The sequence below is a fragment of the Hyperolius riggenbachi genome, chromosome 5, assembly GCF_040937935.1.
Source record: "Hyperolius riggenbachi isolate aHypRig1 chromosome 5, aHypRig1.pri, whole genome shotgun sequence".
In the NCBI taxonomy this organism is placed as follows: domain Eukaryota; kingdom Metazoa; phylum Chordata; class Amphibia; order Anura; family Hyperoliidae; genus Hyperolius; species Hyperolius riggenbachi.
In genome coordinates this window covers 45,124,659-45,150,436 of record NC_090650.1, presented here as the reverse complement: position 1 = coordinate 45,150,436, position 25,778 = coordinate 45,124,659, and the positions used below count along the sequence as shown (strand labels likewise).

The following is a 25,778-nucleotide window of genomic DNA, read 5'->3' as shown; positions in this document are numbered from 1 at the left end:
TTCACTAAGACAAACAACACGCCTTATCAGAGTGAACACATCTTATCAGAGTTAACGCACCTTATCAGAGTAGCATAACGAGCGCTACGAACTTATGCCTGCTAATTGGCAATGGCAAGAGCTCCACTTGTCCTCTGAGCCCCTGCTGGTCCAATCACTTTAAAGGACATTATCCTTTGATTGGCCCAATAGGCTGCCTGTCACTTGAGAGGAAACTTGACAGGCAGCCTATTGGAACAATCAAAGTGCAGGGAAAATGTCCTTTAAAGTGATTGGACCTGCAGGGGCTCAGGCCAGGAAGAGTGGAGCTCTCGTAATTGCCAATTAGCAGACATAAGTTTGTAGCGCTTGCTATGCAACTCTAATAAGGCATGGTAACTCTGTTAAGGCATGGTAACTCTGATAAGGCATGCTATTTGTCTTAGTGAATCAAGCCCCAAATTTGGGAACGGAGTGGATTTTACTGGTCTCCCTTGAGGGGTATACCAGGATGCGCTGGCATGCAGAGCCGAACCAACTTTCATTGCTAAATAGGCAGTCCAGATGAAAAGGCGATCTGGTTGAATCATCTCACGTCTGTCTGGAATGACAGAGTTCAGGGCCATTTTCGTTAGTGAGTGCCATGTTTTAATCCAGACATTTCACACAGTGTATCATGCTTTACTGTCAGCAAGTGCTTTTTACAAAATCAAATAGTTAGAAGCTATAAAATGTTATCATTTATCTGCAGAAAACTGCAACACGAGACAAAGCCATGGTGGTGTGGGCGTTACGCGTCCGTTTCATTTTGCCCGTACAGTGGGTTGGGAAATGCGTAGGCCTTCATCGCCTTCTTGGAAGTCTAGGAGATAAGAAAACAGTACATTTCACCTTGCAGTGTCAGAAAACTATGAAGTAAAAGCACATATCTACATCAGCATTATGTGGCCACCAGGGCCGTTTTTACCATAAGGCACTGAAGGCACATGTCTACAGGCGCCTGGTGATGGATGGACGTCTCAATACCCTCTCCAAGCGCCTTCCTCTCGCCTTCCTTATGCAGAGTCCTGAGCAGAGTGTAAATGTGAGGTTACTCACCCTGCTTTTGGCATTTCACTGACGAGATCTCCCTTCAGTCAGAGGCCCCACTAGCTACTTAATACTGAGGTTCCTCTAGCTACCTAATACTTGGTCGCACCTCTAGCTGCGTAATATTAAGGGTACCTCTGGCTACCTAATAATAAGGGGCACCTGTAGCTACCTGTGATGATGGGAAGGGAAGTAAGGGAAAAGTGACAGCTGGGACTGCCAGCACACTTGCGGTGCAATTTGGTGGGGGTTTGTTAGGTTCATGGAGCGTGAAGTCTAAGGTGCCAGGAAATCTGTGTCTATAGGCTCCTGTGAGGTAAATCCGGGCCTGGTGGCCACAAAAAGATGGGGAGTTAAGATCCGGATACACACCTCAGTAGTGGAAAACCTCTGGATGGTCTGCAGGCTTCCGAGATCCTCCTCAAGCCCAGTGCTGATGACCAGGGCCCTCTTTTTCTTCTGGCTATGCTCCTATCCATGTACGAGCTCATCCGTACTGCACATACTCTTGTTGAATATGTTCAGAGTGACCCAGCGATGGGACAGTGGGCTGCAGGAAGATTGGGGAAGCCCCTGGACTATCCTGAAGCTTGCTACTATTGCGGTAAGTCTCTAATTTCATCATAAAAACTTTCTTCAGGTACATTTAAAAATGTGATTTTAGGCAACAAATATGCTGCCATCCTATTTTTCAAGATGTAAAGAGGCACAAGCTTCTAAACATCTTTTTCACCTCAAAATTGGTAAATGAAATTCAAGTCTATGGGGCTACAGGGAGAGTCTCTGATCATCGGTGGTTCAAACTAAGCTTCTCCCACTCGTGGTAGGTGTTGTTGTGACCACACTTGTGGGTGGAGCCAAAGGGGGGGGGCACCATTTGACTTTTACAGTGGTGGGGGCATAATTAGTAAGTAGGCCCCTGTCTGCAGGCCTCTGATATACCTATGATTCAGCCACCGGGAGATTTGTGTGCAGGGTAAAGCCGATAAACGGCTTACCCTGCTCCTGCTCAAGTCCCAGCACTGTAAATTACTATTCTCTCTCCAGGCCGCCATGGATAGTAGGGAAAAGATGTAATTCGGCTTCCAGCTATTGCTGGCAAAATTACAGTGTTTTGTAGTAATTTGTGCTCCATCTTTTGACGGCCCCAAATTACTCACTGACCGCCGATATAGCTGTAATTCCCATTACGGTCTATGGTAAGGCTGGCTGCGCCCAAATCTCCATCGCTGTTTTTACAGTACTCGGTCTGAAGAGCTGAATTTCCCGGAGTTCTTCTTTAATTTATAGTTTAGAGAGCCACCAGGATCCTACAATGATTGTCATGGAAAGCCGAAGTCGTGTGAAAGTAATGTATATTGGACAACTCCTCCCCTGGACCTCTACCAGAGGTTACAGACCATCAACAAAGAAAAATATTTCTCATTGTGTAAGAAGGGTTTACATGAGCGGTTTATTATTCTAACAGTACAGCATAATTTACCAGTTAAGTGACCACAAGTATCGCTCCTCATGCTCTTCAGATAAAATCTCTCCCTCGCACTGCTCTGAGCCTCAGGTTCATGTTTTTAATCTGCGTGCTGCAAGCAACTCCCCTGCCACCTTTTCAATTACAATTCACAATCTGGCGTTCTCTATGACAAGAGCGGGAGAATATCAGAGTGGAGGCAGGTAGACCTCCATAGCACAGAATATGTATTGCGTTTAGTCTCGTGTCTCCACGGTGCTCTGCTGATAACAGTGAGTGAGGCCTCTCCATCCTTTTATTTGTATTCAGAAGGTTTCACAAGTCAAAGCGAAACTGATTGTAGGAAATCTCTGGTTCCAACTCAGCTCACTCATTTCGTTCTGAAGGAGGGAAAAGTGGACCTAAAAACGTGTTATTACCATCAGCATCATATCTCCTTCATGCTTGAAGCCTTAGTTCAACCGCCTAGATTTTTCAATGTTAGCAGAGGTAAATAGGGGATATTACCATAACTTAAGGTGGCCATACAACTAGCGATGATGGGCAGAGTCGTCCAAGAGACAAATCTCTCTCTGATCAAATCTGGTTAGAGAGAGATCTGTTGGCTGCCCATACACTCCAGGCCAATTACCGATCAATTTGAGCATGAAATCTCTTGGGAATCGTCCGAGTCTGCGCACACAAACTTTTCTCATAAACTATCTCTCCCTATTTTTTTATCTCCTCACCTATCTCACATTTTATAAATCAACACCATAAATAGAAAGGCAGAGATGGTTAGATAGACAGATAGATAGATAGATAGATAGATAGATAGATAGATAGATAGATAGATAGATAGATAGATAGAATGGAAACCTACCTCATGGACGGTTTGCCAAGGAAAAACACTGATGTGGACATTGGGGTGTTTAGCTTCAGAAAGCTGAAAAATAAATACAAATATTAAGATATGCAATTTACAGCCCCTAATTGATAGGAGAAAACTGGGGATTTGCTCAAGGGTGACCCCTGTCATAGAGCCTTCTCGCTCCTCTCTGTGTCCTCTCTTTCCACCCTCATTTAAATCTCCCGCCGACTACATCTTCGGGTATCCGAGTATCTCCAAAGACGAGTGGCTCTGTACTGCACATGCTCGAGTTTGCCATCGCGCATGCGCAGTATGGAGCTGCTCAACTTCGGAATTACTCAGAGATCCACGTACCAGTACTTCTTCGACATTAAAGTCACAGGCTGGAACAGAGGGCACAGTAGTGGAACGAGAGGACACAGAGGGAAGCGGGGAGGATCTAAGGGATCCAGAGCCTCAAAACATTGCAAAACGGCACATGGAAATTTGGGTGTACCATATGCCGCGCTCAGAATGTAATTTGGGCGCCATCAAAAGGCAGAGCCCAAATTGCTTTAAAATGACACTGAAGCAAAAAATGTAAGATATAATGAATTGTTGTGTAGTACGGATAATTACTAGAACATTAGTAGCAAAGAAAATAGTCTCATTTTTATTTTCAGTTATATCTTTTTTTTTTAATATCATTGCATCATTCTCTAAAATTTGCAGTTTACACACTACACTCAGCATTCTAAATGATTTCACAGAGCAGGCTTGTGAACTTTAAACTTTCCTCTACAGAAAAAACAAAATACAGTGACAGACAGTTGAGATAATAAGCTTCAGAAGACAGAGCTCTGTGCGACTTTGAAAGTCGTGGAGCTAAGTGGCTCTTTTGCATAGATAACAACTGGAGTTTCTTCACGAGCGCTGTAATAACAGCGCAGGCAATTTGGGTGCAGCGGGCGCCACCATAAACCGTAGTAAGAATTACGGCTATAGTGGCGTACAGTGAGTAACTTTGGTGCCGTCAGAGGATGTAGCTGCAGTTACTTTTAAAACATTGTAATTCGGCCGCCAGCAATAGCTGGAAGCCAAATTACATCATTCCCCACCATCCACGTGGACCTGGAGGGGGAATAGTAATTAACGCCACCAAGACTTGTGCAGCAGCAGTATCAGCCATATACTGTTCGTATGCTGTGCCCAAGTGTCCCAGCGGCCAGTTCTCTTGTATGCGTTTCTTAACTCTTCCTGTACTGGAAACATTAGACTCATATCTTTGCTGTTAATGTTTTATTTCTTAGCTGTACTACACATACGAATCATACGTTTATTTTCACTTCAGATTCTCTTTAAAAACAGCAATAGCTGGTAGCATAATTACATCTTACACCTGAGTCTATGGCCGACTGGAATGCAGCCGCCGGGACATTTTTCAGCTTCAGCCTACAGCGCCATTTTTGCATGTATGCCCAAAGCCTTCCCTCTTAGGTGAGTATCTAACTTATTTTTTTCAGGTTGTAGTCCTCCTTAAAATGCTCCTATTTCAGAATGCTCAATGTGAAATGACACGCGATTGGTCTACACTTGGATAAAACTTTAATTCTTGATAAATTTACTCCAATTCCCTAATGGAGATCATTTTTCCAAGCTTATGATTTTAGACCTCCACACAAGGTATACTTCTTGGAACACCCAAAACATTCTTCAGATTGATGTCTGTAGTTGTGCTGGATTTTAAAGGTAAATCTATAGACCAATATTGTTATAGGGACTCCGAGCACCTCTCATGGGCATGCCTTTCAGCCAGACGCCTTCCAAATAAGTCGTGCTATGTCCCCTCTGGAGGAGCCTCTTGCAATGACCGTGCATGTCACTTCCTCTTCCTGCTTCAGTCAGTAATGCACTTCTCTAACAGAGAAGACAGGGGTGATCCGGAAGTTATAACATAGCCAAGATGGCATCCACGATTTTTAAATTGAAATCAAACGAAAACTATTTGGTGTAGAACAGTGATTCAGGCATTAAATGAAACAGGAGAGCACAAGCTACAGAAAGGTATGCATCTTTAAGTACTTTGCAGTACTGGTCGGAGACTCTTTAAAGGCGTGCCCATGAGAGGTGCTCGGAGTCCCTTTAACTATTAATATATATTATTTCCCAACTTCTGTTCATTTGAGAACATTGAAATCTAAAGTTATTGCATATTAGTATTGGTTTGGAACTTCAAGATCAGATTGTGATATTTTCTTGCCTAGTCGACTACTGTATATATTATGTTTTAGCTATCTCTAACGCATTGGAGCCTTGGTGTTCTTTTTTATGTCAAATGTATGGAAAACTATTAATACAAATTATTTGCACAGAAAATGCTCCTATTTCAGGCAGATTCATATGCACTTTCAATAACTTTATAAAGCTAAGGCAGAGGGAGAGGGGGATTGGCTAAGATAGACCATTACTGATGATCGTAATCTGCTAATTCCGATTACACACATACAATTTCACAACTACAGCCATACCTAGTTATGATTTGGACATTCAACTGATTTTGTGTAATCCATTTGTAATTTTGTGTAATATTTGCATAATTTTAGTGGTTAATAACAAAGCCTCCACACACGCTCTCGCCAAAATTACTACGAATGTTAAGAGGAAGGGTGGGAACAAGACAAAAAAAACAACTCAATTTTGAAAATGCAAAGGACAAATTACAGTTTAAAAAACATTTTTTCCTTTACATTTTTAAAGACGATTTTATCAAAAACTACAAGATCTTTTTGTCAAATCCTTTTTTTTTCATCTTGTTCCCACTATTCCCCTTAAAGGATACCTTATCCTAAACAAAAATTTAAAAACGGGGGGGGGGGCAGGCATATGTAGTGGGCTCTCCTCACGCCCACTGCTTCCCCTATTCTCCTCCGTCGCCCTCCATTACAGTGTACCGAAACCTCAAAACTACTTCCTGGTCGGGAGGGTCTGTAAAGACTGTGCAGGCACTGCTCGGAAACACGCATCCGTGATCATGTGCCGGGAGCTTTCTGCGCATGCGCACTATGCAGGGGCGCCGCTGTCACCAGGCAACTACAAATGTGTGCCTGGAGCGCCATGGGTGGCGGGGGTGCAGCGCAGGGGGGTGCTCGCCGCGGCTGCTGATGCAGCCAGTGTGCCTGGTCAGAAATTGGTCGCATTAGTCGATTGCACATTCTGCAAGATATAGGGCCGACTTGCTCGAACGGGTGCTGGGCGGTAATGGTGTGTGGTTTCGGGACGAGTGTCGATCGCGCTGAAACCCCTGGCGCTGTCCCACATAATGTTAACCTCCCTGGCGGTTTATTTATTTTGCCAGGGAGGCTGCAATGTGGTTTTTTTTTAATAAAAAAAAAAATATTTCATGCAGCCAACTGAAAGTTGGCTGCATGAAAGCCCACTAGAGGGCGCTCCTGATCCGTACTTTCGATCGCCTCTGGCAATCGAAAGTAACAAGATAGGCCGCAATGAGCGGCCTATCTTGTTTCGCTTTCCTCGTCGCCATGGCGACGAGCGGAGTGACGTCATGGACGTCAGTCGACGTCCTGACGTCAGAGCCGCCCGATCCAGCCCCTAGCGCCGGCCGGAACTGTTTGTTCCGGCTGCGCTGGGCTCGGGCGGCTGGGGGGACCCTCTTTCGCCGCTGCACGCGGCGGAGCGGCGGCGATCGGGCAGCACACGCGGCTGGCAAAGTGCCAGCTGCGTGTACTGCTTTTTTCAGAACCGAAATCAGCCCAGCAGGGCCTGAGCGGCGACCTCCGGCGGCATACCCCGAGCTCAGCTCGGGATTACCGCCAAGGAGGTTAAATGTCCCCTCAGTGCCCAGTGCAAGTGATACATTACCTCAGTTCTCCATACACGCGCGCCCCACGTGGTTGCCTAGTAAGGGCGCGCGTGTGACATCAGACGTCACACACGTGGCCACGTTACTAGGCAACCACGTGGCACGTGCAGTGCGCCCAGAGCCAGTGGAGGTCGCGGACAGGTAATGTATTGTATTTTCTGATGAAACACTGCTGCATTACAATTGTTTTCAGGTGAAACGCTGCCACAATACGTGTATTTTCTGGTAAAACGCTGCCGTTGTACGAGTATTTTCTAGTAAAATGCTGCCGCAGTAAGTGTATCTTCTGGTGAAACGCTGCCGCATTACGATTATTTTCATTTTGGGAGGGCGCGAGGGGTGGGGGGGGGGGGGGTCACCACAGGTTTTCTTGCCTGGAGTGACAAAATGGCTAGAGGTGCCCACTGGCACTATGTAGAGAACGGGGGGAGCGGTGGGCATGAGGGAAGCCCACTACACATGCCTACTCCCCCAGTTTTTAATTTTTTTTGTTTGGGCTAAAGTATCCTTTAACATGCATAGCAAATTTGCTATTCACTGCTAGTCGGCACAAAATTACGCAAACTGACGGCTCCTGATTACGTTTACAAACAAAATTATTTACCAATGTACCCGAATTTCGCATTACAATTTTGCATCGTAATTGTGAATTATGGTGCAAATTTACAATTATGCAAAATTTGCGCTCACCACACTGCACTCATAGAATATCACTTTCATCACTCCAGTACGATGATTCAGTGACATGTCATCACTAGATCAGCACTCCTGCTGGAATATACACTCTTCTATGAGGCCACATACATCAGTGTTCAGGAGGCAGAACATTCTACACAAACACACTGAGATGCCTTTTACCATACAAATAACAGATTCCAGGATGAAGGGAGCTGTGCGAGCGTTCCGCCGCTCCGCTCAGAGCGAGCGCGCTGTAACAGCTGATAAAGATTTTATGTACCTCGTTCTGTGAAGTCATGCTGCCTTCTGCATAATTTGGATTGGAGAACCCACCAGTAATATCGCCTCTGTGTCTCCTGCTGGGGAATAAAACCAAGGCAAACATTAATTTTAATTGAGGCGTCATGAAGTTTTAAAGGAAGAGTCGTCTAAGCAACAGTCCGCAGTGGCTAAACTAATTCTGTTCTTGTTCAGTGCGCGTAGCCTGCTCCCTGACTTATGCATAGATGTGCGCGGCCTGGATTGCTAACAAAAGGCTTTGTTCACTTCTTATATATGGACACAGTTAAGATTATTGTGAGCAAAGAGAAGCATTCTACAGAGATTGTCCAATTAGGATTCACAGAGATACTTCCTGAATTTACGTAGATAGCGCTGGCCTATAACACAGCTCCGCGGTCCCATAATACACTTCCTTGGCAGAGATCTGGGCTGCTGAGAGCAAGGGAGATATTGACCACTTCATCCCCAAGGGGTTTTTATCCTAATGGACCAGAGCAATATTCATTCGCCAATTACTTCATTACTGCTTGTCACAACAAAATGATCTATATCTTATTTTTTATTTTTTTCTCCACCAATTAGGCTTTCTTTGGCCAGTACATTATGCTAAGAATTATTTTATTCTAAATGCAGTTTAACAGGAATAATAAGAAAAAATGGAAAAAAATGCATTATTTCTCAGTTTTCAGCACGATCGTCGGAAAGCCTTTACTGTGCCTGCGCTGGAGAAGGTAAATATTGCAGGCGCTACTGTGCCTGTGCCACAGCGGACTTCCAGCTGTGGTTTTGGGAGAGCCAGTGCTGTATCCCTGAGGCTTAGGAGGATTAGCGAAGCCTTATTAGGATCCAGTGTATTCTCACGCGTGTATCAAAAAAGGGCGCCTGGAAAAAAGGGCGCGGGGTATAGCCGAAATTTTAAGTTTTAATGCAAAACCATATTTTTCTTTTAAGGGGTTGTAAACGAAAATTTAGTGCTAAATAGGTTAAATAAACGGAAATTAAATGGCAAAATACCGTCTATAACAACAAACGAATTCTGAAAAGAAACGTCAAATATCGTCTATAACAAAAACAATATTTACACTTGTAATAAGCATAGCAATGCAATAGTAGGTTTTACAGATATTTTACTGTAATTATACCAAACTGTAGGCTCACACAGATCTCTCCCTATCCCTATCCCTATCCCTAACCCCTAGACCCCTCTTTGTTTAAATATATATTATTTAATAAATTGTATATATTACATATATTGTGCTGTAAGTATACCTAACCTTACTCTCACACAGAGCCCTCCCTGTACCTATCCCTAACCCCTAGACCCTCCTGGTGGTGCCTAACCCTAAGACCGCCCTGGTGGTGCCTAACCCTAAGACCCCCCTGGTGGTGCCTATTCCTAAGACCCCCCTGGTGGTGCCTAACCCTAAGACCCCCCTGGTGGTGCCTAACCCTAAGACCCCCCGGTTGGTGCCTAACCCTAAGACCCCCCTGGTGGTGCCTAACCCTAAGACCCCCCTGGTGGTGCCTAACCCTAAGACCCCCCTGGTGGTGCCTAACCCTAAGACCCCCCTGGTGGTGCCTAACCCTAACTACCCCCCTGGTGGTGCCTAACCCTAACCACCCCCTGATTGCATATATTATACTGTAACTATACCTAACCCTCCCTGTACCTATCCCTAACCCCTAGACCCCCTGGTAATGCCTAAACCTAACCATCCCCGCCGCACAAACACCCTAAACACATATAAACAATAATATATTTAATCCTTAAAATACTTCTCTACAAATAACATGAATAAAATAATTTATATATTTGTAATAGAATAAATAGCCTTAAAATAGCCTTAAAGGGAAGGTTCAGGGAGGGAGGTAAAAAAATAAAAATCAATATCCACTTACCTGGGGCTTCCTCCAGCCCGTGGCAGGCAGGAGGTGCCCTCGCCGCCGCTCCGCAGGCTCCCGGTGGTCTCCGGTGGCCGACCCGACTCTGCGTCCCACGTGGGCGCGCTGACGTCATCGGACATCCGCCGGGCTGTACTGCGCAGGTGCAGAACCCGTCGAACGTCCGATGACGTCAGCGCGCCGGCGTGGGGCGCAGAAGTGCCAGGCCTTGGAGCGCAGCAGAGCCCGACCTGGCAGCCGGCCTGGCCAGGTCGGGTCGGCCACCGGAGACCACCGGGGAGCCTGCGGAGCGGCGACGAGGGCACCTCCTGCCTGCCACGGGCTGGAGGAAGCCCCAGGTAAGTGGATATTGATTTTTATTTTTTTACCTCCCTCCCTGAACCTTCCCTTTAAAATCCCGTATACATTAATATTATAAATAGAGAAAAGTATACATAAATATATACAATACAATAGATAGCCTTACAAGCATTAGAAATCTTAAACTAACAGTAACATTAAAGTGAACCTAAAGTCACCCCCAAAAAATTAGATGAACTCACCTGGGGCTTCCCTCAGGCCCCTGCAGACGATCGGTGCCCTCGCAGCTCCGCTCTGATGTCCCAGGACCCGCCGGCGAGCACTTCCGGTTTGGCCGTCACCGGCCGACAGGCATGGGAACGCGAGTGATTGTTCGCGTTCCCAGCCTGTATATCGCCTCCTATGCTGCTATTGCGGCCTCCAAACCGGAAGTGCTCGCCAGCGGGTCCTGGGACATCGGAGCGGAGCTGCGAGGGCACCGATCGTCTGCAGGGGGCTGAGGGAAGCCCCAGGTGAGTTCATCTCATTTTTTGGGGGTGACTTTAGGTTCTCTTTAAAAGCGATATTTTAGTAACTATAATCAACGCATTTTAAGTGTAAAAACAACCTTAAAATAACAGTAATATTAAAAGCGATATTTTAGTAACTATAATCAACGCATTATAAGTGTAAAAACAAAGTTAATACCAAAAAGCGATGTATTTCTAATACAATAAGGTTGAAAACGGTATTTACGCATTATACATATGAAAACAAATTTTTAAATGATCAGAGAAGTGTAAACGAAAATTTAGTTATACTTTTGTAAGCGAAATTTTTAAACTAAATAAGTAAAAACTGATATAAGTGAAATTTAAAAACGAAAAAATAAGTATAACACAAACTCAAAACGAACTTGTAAACGATATTTGTTATAAACCTTATTCTGTAAACGAAAACTTTTGTTAACACGATCCCAGTACCCGCTATTTCTCGGGCGCCCTTTTTTCCTGTCGGGCGCCGAATAGCCGATATTTTGCATTGCAGTCTATGGCGGCGCCCTTTTTGTCCACTATCCCTGTGCGCCCTTTTTTACTAGCACCGTATTCTCCCTCCCAAGGTAAGTATACCCCCTTTTCTTACAGATTATCTTTCTATGGAGGTTGATTGTGTCTGGCAGCACAATACCGGAAATATATACACAGTTGTTCTCGGATAATATTTGCAGGATCTAATAAAAATGAGTATTGGGTTATTCAATTTCAGGTTTAGACGTTATACTATTTCATTACTGTGACTTCAGTTACACTTTAACAGTGAAGTTTCCGGCTATTATTAATGCCCCCATCCACTCAGAAATAAATCCCGTTGTCAAAGCCACATTGTTCCATCTCCATCACCTTTCTGTTGAAATAAACTTTCTGTTGAAATAAACTTTTTTAACTAGGTTTCATTGGTACTTTATTTTGCAACTTAGCAGATTGTTAGCGGAAAAGTGGAGCAGAGCTTTACTCCTGTGTCCTGTTTTACGGGGCACTGGCAGGTTAACTTGGAAAGTGGCGGAGTATTGATTTTTATATGTTCTCATAAAGAACATTTCGTGTCTGGAGTGAAAGTATCCTCTGCAGCAAACAGGCGCTGAGCTCTTTTAGAGGGAGGTTTCTGTGGGATTTGGCTGAGGAAAATGACTTGATGACAGACCATTAGATCATTCATATCAAAGTCAAAGGAACAGCGGCAATGCTATGCGCTGGGAGAATTACATATGTGATTTTTCAGAAACTTGCCAACAACAAAATAGTTGTTTTCAGCACTGAGAACTTGGCACTGTGAGCTTATGAAGCGCAGGCTGCCAGGTGCTAACTGTGGGATTAGTGGTAGGATTAAAGAATGAGCTTATTGATCACCAGGGCTGTTTTTTGGTATAGGCAAAATAGGCAACATAATCCAATTTGATTTTTTGTCTGTGGATATGTTCATCGTCTGTGTAGGATATGATTGCATCCAGGTTTGTAGAAATAGCCCCAGTGACCCTATGCTGGGGGTGGGGGGAAGACCTCCCGCTCTCTCCATTCCTAACATGCAGAGTAATGCAGAAGGTGTAACAGAGATGAATCCAAGCTGGCAGATGCTGCACCAGGGTCTATTTACTAATGTTAGTATCATGATCCTCTGAAACTAGTACGCACTGGAAAGCAGTTGGGTGGAGTTAAACGTTGGTCTTCATAAGGGCCAGCATAGTTACTTACCCTTTACAGAAGTAACACAGGAAGGCCAGGACAATTTCAAGCAACAAACACGTCAATCCGATTCCAACACCAATCCACATACCTGTACGGAATTAAAAAAAAACGTGAAACGTTGTTGTACATTCTTAATTCATTTATACAAAAGAGACACAGCCGGTACATAAAGTCATCACTTTGCTACTCATTACTTGCATTGTCCCACTACAAATAATGGGATAAGCCAAGTAGATCTGCTTTGTCAAGATGTTGGTAGAAAGAAACTTTTTTTTAGGCAAAACTGCTCAATATAAGGAAGAATGTATGAAAGTCCATGGAAGGAACAAAAACGACTCCTCCCACTTTTCCTTTAAAAACAAAAACAAAGAAGATCTTTAGATTGGTTTGGAGCCCTTTGAGTGCCACCTGCTTTGTGGCACCAGGAAGTTGGCACCCCTTTGTGCTGTTTTCTTAGTTCTGTATCACTGTAAACGGACCTTAAGCTGCATTTACGGACACACTCTCACAAAACCACTTTGGGACCATGCAGGGTTGTTACTAGTTGGGAGCAGGCCCTGTGATCCTAGGGGGACCCAGAGCTGGGGGGCAACCAGAGCTGGGACAAGGTCCTCCAGCACCCAAGGCTGAGACAACAAAGTGCGCCCCCCCTCCCTCCCACTTCAGCCGCCATACACTGATTGCTGTTAGACTAAGAGGCACCTCAGGGCCCCCAACTCATCCAACACCTTAATCTCTAGTTATCTGGCCTGCAGTCACTGCCATGTATCCTCTCTATTCTTATTTCTCTCTGCTTCAAACACAATAGGGGAATAATAGCTGAGTGAATAGTGCGCCCCTCCTACACTGCGCCCTGAGGCTGGAGCCTCTCTCGCCTCTGCCTCGGCCCGGCCCTGCCCCAACTACTAACCTTCCCTTCCTTTGATACAAGGGACTATACTTCAGATCAGGTGTTTTTGTGACTACACTTGTTGTGGGTGTGAAGATCATGATGGCCACACTTGCTTAATGACCCTTGTAAGACGGGCCCCCCAGGCTGTCAGGATCACCCAAGGGGATGGAAGGCAAGGGGTGTGAACATTGGTGGGCCCCATCAAAGTTTTACTGGGGGGCCCTATGAATTGTAGTAACCCCACTAGGACCACGCCTTATCCCCGCCCTCTAGGTTCTATCATGGAAAACAGGAAATTTGAGCACCGGAGGAGCCACGGAAGTTTGTGCACCCAATGTTAGCATTAGCTATTTGGGCAACTTTAAAGGCCAACATTAAAAGGGGCGTTCGAAATCTGCAGGGTAGGTTAGGCCACCACAATCTACTCTTGTTGTGGAACCTAAGGCCGGCCCTGGACTCTCCGCACAGGGTATTGTTGCCGTGGTTGCAAAGAAGCAAAGAAAAGTGATTTGATACTTTGATACGGTTAGAGTTTTGGAAATGTTTCGTTGGCTGTGAATTGAAACGGAAAGATGATTTTTAATAACAAAGAGAATGGTGAAGCACTGATCTGGCAATAGAATCCCCTGACTGCCGCTCTCTTACCCCTGGCATCCGTTTCCGTTACATCTGGCGGTATCGAAGGGGAACGGATGTGACAGCGCTCACCCTGCCATTGTTTCTTACACCTGAAAAGAAAAGATAGGTAATGACAAACTTTAGCTAATTTTTTAAACACGGCAGAAGTAAACGGACCGCGTTTTGACAGCTCTGCTTCCTGCGCCTGCCGTTACACGCCCCCAGGGTACGCGGCATCTGATGTTCATCCATTTCCTTAGATTTACACTTGTTTAGGTGACTGTTTGAATTCAGCTTGTGCTGACTCATTATGCGCGCGATCCCAGATGTAATAATAAACTCATTTACCAATGGAAGCTGCCTGCCACGCTCTTCCTTCCATTCCAATGACAGTGCGGTGATAGATAAAGCAGTTGGCACGTGCCAGAAGGCCAATCTGTAGGTTAATCTCACAAGAAACACGCCAATGAATTTTATGAGTTCTTTGCCAAGGTCAAATAGAAGATATTATGTAGAGAGATCTATGTAGAGAGAGGTAGGATTGGGGGGGTAGAGAGGAGAACAGGGGGAGTGGTGGGCATCAGGAGAGCTGCCAGTATATGCCTGTTCCCCCTATTTCTCCTGCTTAATTTGGTTCTGGTATCTTTTAACTACCTAACACCCACGTCGAAGGGTGTAAATGCGGCGGCAGCCCCAGGACCGCCTAACGCCAATTGGCGTCAAGTCCTGGGGCTGGGTTTTGCAGGAGATTGCACACGCCGATGCACGCGCATCTCCACTTAAATGACGGAGCTCCGCTCCATCATCAGTCTCCCAGCGGCGATCGTCGCTAGAAGAATGTTAGACGGTGAAACCTGCCGTCTATTTACACTGTACAGTGCTGCGATCTACGGCAGCCCTGTACTGGGGACAGCCGTGACACTCGGCTGTTCCCTTTGGATGCACAGAGAGCGATCGGCTCTCATAGGCTGATGCTGTGATTGGCTGGCAGGGGGAGGGAGGGACGGACAAAAAAATAAACAAAAAATAGTAAAATTTATTTAAAAAATAAAGACAAATAAATAAACAAACATCCCTGCAGGGATCAGAGCCCACCAACAGAAAGCTCTGTTGATGGGCAGAAAAGGAAGGGGGGGGGGGAGGCACTTATGTGCTGAGTTGTACGGCCCTACGGCGAGGAGGGTGTAAGCCTATGGTCCTCAAGTGGTTAAAAAGGAATGCTGGGCATTGAGAAAATCTTGCATATGCTTCCCTGTCCCTCCTCTGCAGGCATAAATAGAAAGCAGTGAGGCCCCCAGCAAGTAAAACCCGGCAGCTACAGGGATGTCAATGTTAATATGCAGAGTAGTACATCCTCCCCTCTACTAAATATTTGGTAGCCCCAGTCCCTGTCAGTCTCCGGGCTCCCCTGCAACTGCAGGAGTCGCAGGGGTGATAGTTACGCCAGTGCTCCTCTGATAAGGTTGTCTTTAAACCTTTAGAAAAATTAAGCATTTGGGAACTGACAATAGATCGTGCAATTTTTAAAGCGTTGTATGGTCTGAAGAGAAAACAGATTAAACATTTTTTTTAATTCTTTCTACCTCTTAAAACTGATCCCTCAGGCCAAATGCCACCATTATTAGTCTTAATACTGGCACTAGCCTATTGATGGTAGGCCAGTGGGTGAAGCTTAAAGGCTGAAATAAATGTATAGTATATTTACTTACCTGGGGCTTCTTCCAGCCACTGGGAGTCTCTCTGGTCCCTCGCAGCAGTTCCATTGCATGCATGAAATGGCGGAGCAAGAAGAAATGGGGACGGAATGAAGCCGATATAAGTGTAAATGATTAATACCATTGTGAATAGGGCATGCCCGTTTCTAGCACCATGCAGCCGCCCTGAGCGCTATTGGGAGGGGGCGCTGTAATGGAGGTGGGAGTCAGCCGCGGGGAGGGCAGCCCGACCTCTCCCTCCCTTCCTCTCCCCGGGCCGACCTCCGTGTTTTCCCCTCCGATGCAGAGTAAAGCGCAGCAGGAAGCGCTGGAAAAATAATCACAACTCACCTCCCAGGTTCCAATCGCCGCTGGTTACCTGCTCTGAATACACGCTGATACACACGCTGCTTCCTGCTAAACAGGAAGCAGCGTGTGTATCAGCGTGTATGCAGAGCAGGAGAAGACCGGCGGCGAGTGAGCAGCGACTGGAACCTGGGAGGTGAGTTGTGACTATTTTTCCAGCGCTTCCTGCTGCGCTTTACTCTGCATCGGAGGGGGGCCCGGGGAGAGGAAGGGAGGGAGAGGTCGGGCTGCCCTCCCCGCGGCTGACTCCCCCCTCCATTATATGGGGGGTGGTACCTACCTACCTACCCTGGGGGCCGCTATCTATCTAACCTATACTGAGGGGCAGCTACCTAATCTAACCTATACTGGGGGCACCTACCTAATCTAACCTATACTGGGGGGGAACCTAGCTAATGTAACCTATACTGGGAGGAACCTACCTATTCGAACCTATATTGGGGGCAGCTACCTAATCTAACCTATACTGGGGGGTAGCTACCTATCTAACCTATACTGGGGGGCACCTACCTAATCTAACCTATACTGGGAGGCAGCTACCTAATCTAACCTATACTGGAGGCACCTACCTATCTAATCTATACTGGGGGCATCTACCTATCTAACCTATACTGGGGCACCTACTTATCTAACCTGTATTGGGGGCATCTACCTACCTAGCTAGCCTATACTGGTGGCAACTATACTGGCTACCTATATTGAAGGCACCTAACTAACCTATGCTGGGGGCAACTATTCTGGCTCTCTATTAGAGGCACCCACCTAGCTAACCTGTACTGGGGGCACCTACCTATCTAACCTATACCAGGGGCACCTGCCTATCTAACCTATACTGGCGGCAACTATACTGGCTACCTATACTGGGGGGACCTATAGCTGGCTACCTATACTGGGGTACCTATGCCTGGCTACCTATACTGGGTGGACCTATAGCTGGCTACCTATAGTGAGTGCAACTAGACCTGGCTAACCTATACTGCAGGCACCTACACCTAGCCTAGAAACTGTCCTGGAATAGAGTGCCAAATTTAAACAATAGATATTTATAGTGGTGATAGTAAAACATTGGTTTATTATTATTATTATTATTATTATTATTAATAATAATAATAATAATAATTATAAACCTATTACTGATATTTTACTACAGCAAAAACAATAATTATCGGGCACCCACATTTCTGTTTTGGGCGCCCAATAGCCGATTGTAAGGATCTGCACATGCAGATTCTTATCAAGACAATGCAAGAGCAAGAAATCACATATATGAAAATACTGAGGTCTGCCCAGGTTGGATTTGAAGGTAAAAACGTGTTTTATTTACAAAGGTGCAGCAATTCAAATATACATCCACCATACACATACAATCATACAATCCAAGAAACAATGAATCACAATTCCAGAACCTCTCTAACTAACTATCTAACTATACAATTATATACAACAAATATGCAATAACACAGATCTCATGATACATACAGGAGTGGATAACCAAATCGGCATACAAGAGAATAGTCAGACAGGCAGTAATCAAACCAGGCAATCAGAATACATGGTAATACAGATGGCAGGTAAAGACTAGCAATGGTCAATACCGAGAGTTCAGGACAAAGATCAAGGAGCACAACTCTGCAAGGAAACAGAATGATCTAGCAATGTGCTGCTAGGAAGTCCACCGTTAAATATGCAGCACATTGATCAGGTGATTGTCCATAATCTCCTCACAGTTCCATCTGCTGGTGAGCCGGGGAGTTGCACAACTCCCAGCAAGACAAGAGCCATCTGCTGGTGGACAGAAGAAGTCCGCACCAAAGTTCACCAGTGCTGCCACCAGCAGGATAACAAAGGCATAGAGCCTGACACCGATGTTTGCATTAGCACCCAAGTCGTCCATTAGCCGCAGGGTGCCCAAATTTCCTGCTCCGTTTCCATCCTCCTTCAGGGTCGTGCTGTCAGCCTTGTAAGGATCGTCGGCATGTGCGCATGGTCAGTTGATCACGGGATTGCTCATGATCACTCACTTGTCACTAAGATCTGTCAGAGGCACCTAGTGGTCTTACCGCTTCCTGGGGTCCTGTGTGGCCTGTCATGGTCATTGGCTGCAGTGAAGTCAAGCTTTTGCAGTGGACACCAATCTAACGCTCGTATGCACAGCTGCCCAGAAACCAGCCGGGAAGTACAAGTCTGTGGTTCACCGCGGAAGCCCCACGTCCCTGTGACCAACGGGCCACCCGGGACCCCAGGATGTGGTAAAACCGATAGGTAACCCTGACAAGATCATACTGTGCACAATGGAGGAATCTGGAATGCCTGAAAGAAACCCACACAAAAACGGAGTAAACAAAGTGAACTCCGTGCAAATAAGACTGCTGGCCCAGATTTGGTAACATTGTAAGGTGACAATGCATTCAGTGGCGTAGCAATAGGGGGTGCAGAGGTAGCAACCGCATCAGGGCCCTTGGTCTAGAGGGGCCCAATCTCAACTACAGTATTAGCTCATTATTGGTCCTGTGCTTGTAATAATCACTTCTATAGATGCGTTGAATAGTAATGATCATTAACACATTGCATCCCATCCCCTTCTTGCACCTCTGACACTGTGGTTGTCCTTGATTGGTTTTAATGTGCCGTATCAGTTGTTATGTATAGCATGTTTTGTGGGCCCCAATGCAAAACGTACAGCTTCTTGGCTATGCCACTGAATGCATTAGCAGCTTTGGTGAGTTTTGTTAGGCCAGATACAGCTCCCTGCAATGAACAAAAATGAAAGTTCCTTCTCCTGCGACTACAGTAAAGCTCTCAGCTGAGTTATGGAAGTGGATATTGATAAATGGCTTGCAGGCGCAGTTGCTGTATGTGTCTGTCTTTGTGCTGACCGAGCACAGCCATCCAATCAGCATGTACAGACTAATTACTTTGGGTAATTGCAGAGGGTGTTAGGCAATGAATCTTTATTTAGACTCTCCAGTCGCAGTGGTGCTCATAGAAAATGAGCCTCTGCAATATAGAATGATTCCAATTCGTCATAATTTTTAGCTTGATGCAAATAAATAGTGTATGTTTCAAGGTGCGGAATGTATTTCCCAGAATTCCTGAGCAATGAGGATGCAGTAAAGGGAATCTATGTTCTCTGGATCAACACATTACATTTGGATTTAAAATTATGAGAAAAAAAAAAGACATGTACATGGACTCAGAATGTAGGCAAACATTTGAAAAGGGTACCCTGGTAATTGGGTGCTGGAGAAAGCCGCTAGTGGAATATTGCTAAAATTACCAATGTTCCACTATTATTGGTGCCTAGGTCTGATAGTAAAATATCCCAAATTTTACTAACACCTAACCTAATCCTGTTCCCTGTCCCTCTACCAAAGCCTAACCCTAATCAGCCCCCTGATGCTAAGTTTACCAATATTTACACATATAATACAATACAATACAATAACATTTCTATAGCGCTTTTCTCCCATAGGACTTAAAGTGCTAACGTATCACTAACCTATTCTTACACAAGGCCCCCTCTACTAATGCCTACCCAACCTCATCACAAGATTCACCGATATTCACGCCTGATCCTAACCTCTTCTCACACAAGCCCTCCCTCTACTGATGCCTCACCCTAACCGACCCCCAGCACAAGATTTGCTGATATTCACACCTAACCCTAACCTATTCTCACACAAGACATTTCTCTACTGATGCCTAACCCTAACCAACCCCACCACAAGATTCGACGATAGTCACGCCCAACACTAACCTTTTCTCACACAAGGCCTTTCTCTACTGATGCCTAACCGATCTCACCTCAAAATTTACTGATATTCTCGCCTGATCCTAACCTCTTCTCACACAAGCCCTTCCTCTACTGATGCCTCACCCTAACCGACCCCCGGCACAAGATTTGCCAATATTCACGCCTGACACTAACCTATTTTCACACAAGGCCTTTCTCTACTGATGCCTCACTCTATCCGACCCTGCCACAGGATTCAGCGATATTCATGCCTAACCTTAACCTATTCTCACATGAGCCCTCCCTCCACCAATGCCTAACCCTAACCAACCCCACCACAAGATTCACAGATATCCACACCTAACCCTAACCTGTTCTAACATGAGCCCTCCCTCTACCAATGCCTAACCCTAACCAACCCCGCCACAAGATTCACAGATATCCACACATTACCCTAACCTATTCTAACATGAGCCCTCCCTCTACCAATGCCTAACCCTAACCAACCCCGCCACAAGATTCACAGATATCCACACCTAACCCTAACCTGTTCTAACATGAGCCCTCCCTCTACCAATGCCTAAGCCTAACAGAGCCCCGTCACAAGATTGGCCAATATTCACGCCTAACCCTATCCTATTGTCACACAAGCCATCCCTTTACTGATGCCTAACCCTAACCGAGACTCGCCACAAGATTCACCGATATCCACACCCAACCCTAACCTATTCTCACATGAGCCCTCCCTCTACTGATTCCTCACTGTAATCAACCCTTGCTACATGATTCACAGATATTCACGCCTAACCCTAACCTTTTCTCACGTAAGTCTTCCCTTTACCAATGCCTAACCCTAATGTTGCCCCACCATTTGCTGATATTCATGCCTAACCCTAACCTATTCTCAAACAAGCCCCCCACCCCCCACTGCTGCCTAACCCTAACTGACCCTGCCACAAGATTTGCCTATATTTATGCCTAACCTATTGTCACATGAACCCTCCTACCAAAACCTTACCCTGACCTACCCCCTGTTGCAATTTCCACCAATATCCATGCCTCCTTCACTGCACTGCTATATAAATTGGGTGCCGGTTGCCTAATCCCAATCGGGAGGTGAACGGTGGAGAACCCATTTTAACGCAGGGCCACCGGCACCCAAATTACCTGCTTCAGGATATACAGTATGGCCTACCCAATCACTGCCTGCAATTTTTCAGAAACACTGTAACTTCTTCCCTTGCACCAAAAGTGGAGCCATTACCCAGGTCAGCCAATCAAAACACTTGTTTCACTTAGTAGTTGAAAACAAACAGGTTGCTCCAGTTTTCTTTTGGCCCATCTTGATAAATCGGCCCCATTGTCTTTTTAAATAAAGATTTGTACCTGGCTTTGATCTGCACATGTTGCTATTAACCTGAATTTCTGTGCATTAAATACCAGCCTGGCATAGCACATTAACACGCAGTTTGGTGGGCTTATAAATCATTTTGTCATTCCCAGACAATCAAAAATTCATCTCTTTCCACCGGAGACGACATTAAATCATAACGCTTAGCGGAGTCTGAGCCGCGCACTCGGGGAGTCGGGGGCACCGCCGGAGCCACAAGCTGCATCACAAGTATGTCATCTATTTTTTAGTAAAAATAGTATTTAATATGTGCTTCTGCCAATAAACTTCCCGTTATTTATTGACTCTACAGTATCTAGCGGGGGAGACAAAGGGCCGGCGGAGAGAACGGAGACGTGCTGGATGGGAGCCGTCCCTGAATATTGCAAGACTTGACAAGTCTCCAAAATAGGAGTACAGATTGCAGGTAATGATGGAGTCTTTTCTACGGAGGCATTTCGTTCCTACAGGCAGACTGGAGGAGAAAGGGGGGGGGGGGGGGGGGGGGGAGAATGGAGAAAAGGAATGATGATCGAGAAAGAGGAAGGAGGAGGATAACTAGAGGAGGGGAGGAAAAGCAAGAAGAGAAAATAGAGAGAGAGGGAAGAGTGAGAGCTGGAGCCTAACTACAAGAGAGCAATCACTGCGATCGCAGGGGGGCCCTAACTACTACCTCACTCCCACACTTGTTTTATGATGCTTGCAAGGTGGGCTCCAAGGCTGGGAGAGCCAACAAGGGTAGGCAAGGGTCAGGGTGTGAACGTTCTGCTGGAGGGCCCCATGATTTGCAGTTATGCCCCTGAGTGGAAGATAAAAGGAAGGGGAAGATGGGGAGAGAGAGAGAGAGAGAGAGAGAGGGGGAGAGAGAGAAAGGAGAGAGGAAATGGGAGGAGACGAGAGAAGGAAAAAGAAGAGATTGGTGCAGAGAATGCAAGTTAAAGGAATACTAAGGTGAAAATAAACTGATGAGATAAACAATTGTATCTATCCTCCTTCTCCTAAAAATTTAATTTTTAGGTATTGCACAGTTTTATTTTATAGTTAATTATGTATATTTTAAGTTTTTACTGTTTCATTGTCATTGCCCCTCTCCCCAGTATAGGTGACCAAAGCTGCCACTCCCCCTCCTGTACAACTTAGCAAAAGGTGTCCCGCAATATAAGTAATCACCTCCCCCCCCCATAGGTAGTCAAAATGTCCCTCCCAGTATGAGCATTAGGTAGTCGAAGGTATTCCCTTTTCCCCAGTAATCCCCGTCCCCATTTGGCCTTGTTTCCATCTGTGCGTTTCTATCCGCTTCTGTCTGCTGTTCAGAAACGTAATCTGTTAGGCCTCGTTCACATCATACGTGCTTCCGTGCAGATATGGAAGCGCGTATGATGTGCTGAAACGCAGGAACGGCAGAAGGGCATAGACTGCCCTTCTACCGTTCACATCTACTGTGCTGGGAAGCGCTTGCATACTGCTGCATGCATTTTGCCCGGAAGCGCAGAGGTGATCCCATCACTGTCAATGGATGGGATCAGCAGCACAGCGGCGTAGATGGCGTGCGATCGGATGCGCTGCGTTCGCATCGCACGGCCATCTGCGCGAACTCTGATGTGAACGAGGCCTAACATTGATGTGCTGATAAAAAGCGGACAGAAGCAGATAGAAGCGCACAAATGGAAACAAAGCCTTACTCACAATCTCAGACCTCCAGATTTGCTCCAGGTTTACTATATCAGAGTTTACTATAACAAGATTCTACTGTATATGTATGTAACTGTTACCATCAGAAAGGATTAAGATGAAATGTGGCCCTAGGCAGGATAGCAGTTTTTGACCATTGCCGATAGTCACCTGACTTTTTTGGTAAGATTTGGTGGGGTTTAACATCCACCAGGCCCTTATGCTGGGGATACACGGTACGTTTCTGTAGCGTGTATCGACCAGTTGATCCGGCCAGCTGATAATATTCAGCTGGCCCGATCAAGCCGCTTGACCTCCGCCCACTCGATCCCCGCCGGCGGACAATGGCAGGGAGTGGAGCACTGATAAGGACGCGGCTGGGGTCGATCCGGCGGCTAATCGGCCGCCGGATCGACCCATGTATTCCCAGCATTAGACTCTCTCCAGGTCCCAGGCAACTGCCTAGAATTGCCTTGCTGATGATCCGGCTCTGCTTGTCATTGCTACAGTTGGGGTGAGCAAAGAGTACCAGGCATTGCTGCACAACTTTTATAAAGAACCGTCTGACACGAGCCAATAAACTCAGTGAGGTCTCAGAGACACAACACGGAATAATGATTCTGAACTTCCTGACTGAAAATGAATAAGTTATCTAATATGTGAAGCAGGAAGAGTCAGTCGGTGCAGAGGGATTACCCTGACATTAGCCGGAGAGGTAAGACTAGAGGGTTCCAGCTCTGAACAGAGATACCTGCTGTGACCTCAGTGCTGCAAGGGGCAGGCAGCAGGGAGCACGTCTTGCTCTGACAAGCTGGTAATTAGGAGGCCTCGGGTGCCTCGTACAACCGCTTGAAAGCTTTGCTTTTTTTGAAGCAGAAGACTAAAAGCATATAATAATAACCAATAAGCTTCATTGAACACACATCAGCGGGTGTGGGCTCAACCCAGCACAGCTCAGACGGTCGCGCTAGTCTACTTGAGGTGACCCAGCAGGAAACCTCATGGGAACAGTTCTCCAATCACGGCACCCATGGGCGTCCGCACATACGGCAAAACCGGGCATCTGGCCGAGCCTGGCCGCCCGCTGCCCCCCCCTGGCCGCGTGCCCATGCAGCCAGAAGGAGGGATGCAGCGCAGAGAAGAGAGAGAGCTATGGGCACAGTGGGGAAGGGCGGACGTCTCCCCCCCCCCCTTCCCTCACCTTAGGGGGCTCTCTCTCCCTCGCTGTCCCCTCCGGAATGAAGTGTGCAGCGGATGGCAGCGGGCGGAACTTACCTTGTCTCGCTCCTGCGCCGGAAGTTCTGGTGCCGCACTCTGGTCTGGATCAGACCAGAGTAGCGGCTAATCCATCCGGCGCGTGCGACGAGAGGAGGTAAGTTCCGCCCGCTGCCAGCCGCTGCACACTTCATTCCGGACTCCGGAGGGGAGAGCGAGAGAGGGAGAGAGAGCCCCCTAAGGTGAGTGCCCATAGCTCTCCCTCTTCTCTGCGCTGCTCCCCTCCTCCTGCACACATGGCCACTTTTTCTGGGGATATATACCCCTGGCTACATATACTGGGACATATCCCCCTGGCTACATATACTGGGACATATACCCCTGCCTACATATACTGGGACATATACCCCCTGCCTACATATACTGGGACATATACACCCCCTGCCTACATATACTGGGACATATCCCCCTGGCTACATATACTGGGACATATACCCCTGCCTACATATACTGGGACATATACCCCTGCCTACATATACTGGGACATATACCCCTGCGTACATATACTGGGACATATACCCCTGCCTACATATACTGGGGACATATACCCCTGCCTACATATACTGGGCACATATAACCCTGCCTACATATACTGGGCACATATACCCCTGACTACATATACTGGGCACATATACCCCTGGCTACCTGTTCTGGAGAGATCTCTACCCCTGGCTACCAGTTCTGTGGACATCTATACCGCTGGCCACCTATTCTGGGGACACCTATAGACCTGGGGCTACCTATTTTTGGGGAACCACTGCTGTCAGATTGAGTGTATTTTGGGGAACTGCTGCCAGGTGAGAGGTGTCTACATATTAAGGGGGCATTCTGCCTATTTATGTGAAAAGCTGTCTATTTATGTGCCTCATGACTGCTGAATTTGTCTTGTTGCGGGCCTCATGGTTACTGACTTTGTCTTGTTGGGGGCCTCATGATTTGATGGGGGCCTCAAGATTGCTGAATTTGTCTTGTTGGGGGCCTCATGATTGCTGAATTTGTCTTGTTGGGGGCCTCATGATTGCTGAATTTGTCTTGTTGGGGGCCTCATGATTGCTGAGTTGGTCATGTTGGGGGCCTCATGATTGCTGAATATGTCTTGTTGGGGGTCACATGATTGCTAACTGCGAGACTATGGAAAAAGCTGAATCATCATCATATGAGACAATAGCATTAAACCTACTTTTTCCGCTTTTTAAAACAGAAAATGAAACTGGGAGGTTCTAAAAAAATGAATAATTTTTTCAGGAGTACGATGGATAAAATTGTTTATCTTCACAGTTTATTTTCAACTTAATTTTCCATAATGTTCATGTATGAGTTAAAACGTTTGTATTTAGTTTAAATTGCTGTTGGCACTTTGTGATAGTAAAGTGACTTTGCAGTTTGGACACTCGACCTCCAAAAGGTTCGCCACCACTGTCCTAATCTAATGTCCCACCATTGCTTAGTTCATGTAAACTTGTCTCCACCCACGACCACACCCACATTCTGGTTCATGACCACACCCATT

At 46.2% G+C, this 25,778-nt stretch overlaps 1 protein-coding gene across 4 annotated transcripts in view; it reads right to left on the bottom strand.

The window, feature by feature from the left end:
- Window positions 1–384: 384 nt before the first annotated feature.
- Window positions 385–25,778, bottom strand: part of MALRD1 (MAM and LDL receptor class A domain containing 1) — a 407,541-nt gene continuing 382,147 nt past the window's right edge. For 2 of the 4 annotated variants that reach the window (XM_068235589.1, XM_068235592.1), the window contains 5 exons: window positions 14,167–14,249; window positions 12,636–12,717; window positions 8,204–8,282; window positions 3,399–3,461; window positions 2,567–2,937 (listed from right to left, as the gene is read on the bottom strand). In XM_068235589.1, the coding sequence (XP_068091690.1) occupies window positions 2,842–2,937; window positions 3,399–3,461; window positions 8,204–8,282; window positions 12,636–12,717; window positions 14,167–14,249 (403 nt within the window). In that variant the 3' untranslated portion in view covers window positions 2,567–2,841. Of the gene's footprint in view, window positions 842–2,566; window positions 2,938–3,398; window positions 3,462–8,203; window positions 8,283–12,635; window positions 12,718–14,166; window positions 14,250–25,778 lie in introns of those variants that run through there. The other 2 variants (XM_068235591.1, XM_068235590.1) reach the window with 2 other exon arrangements.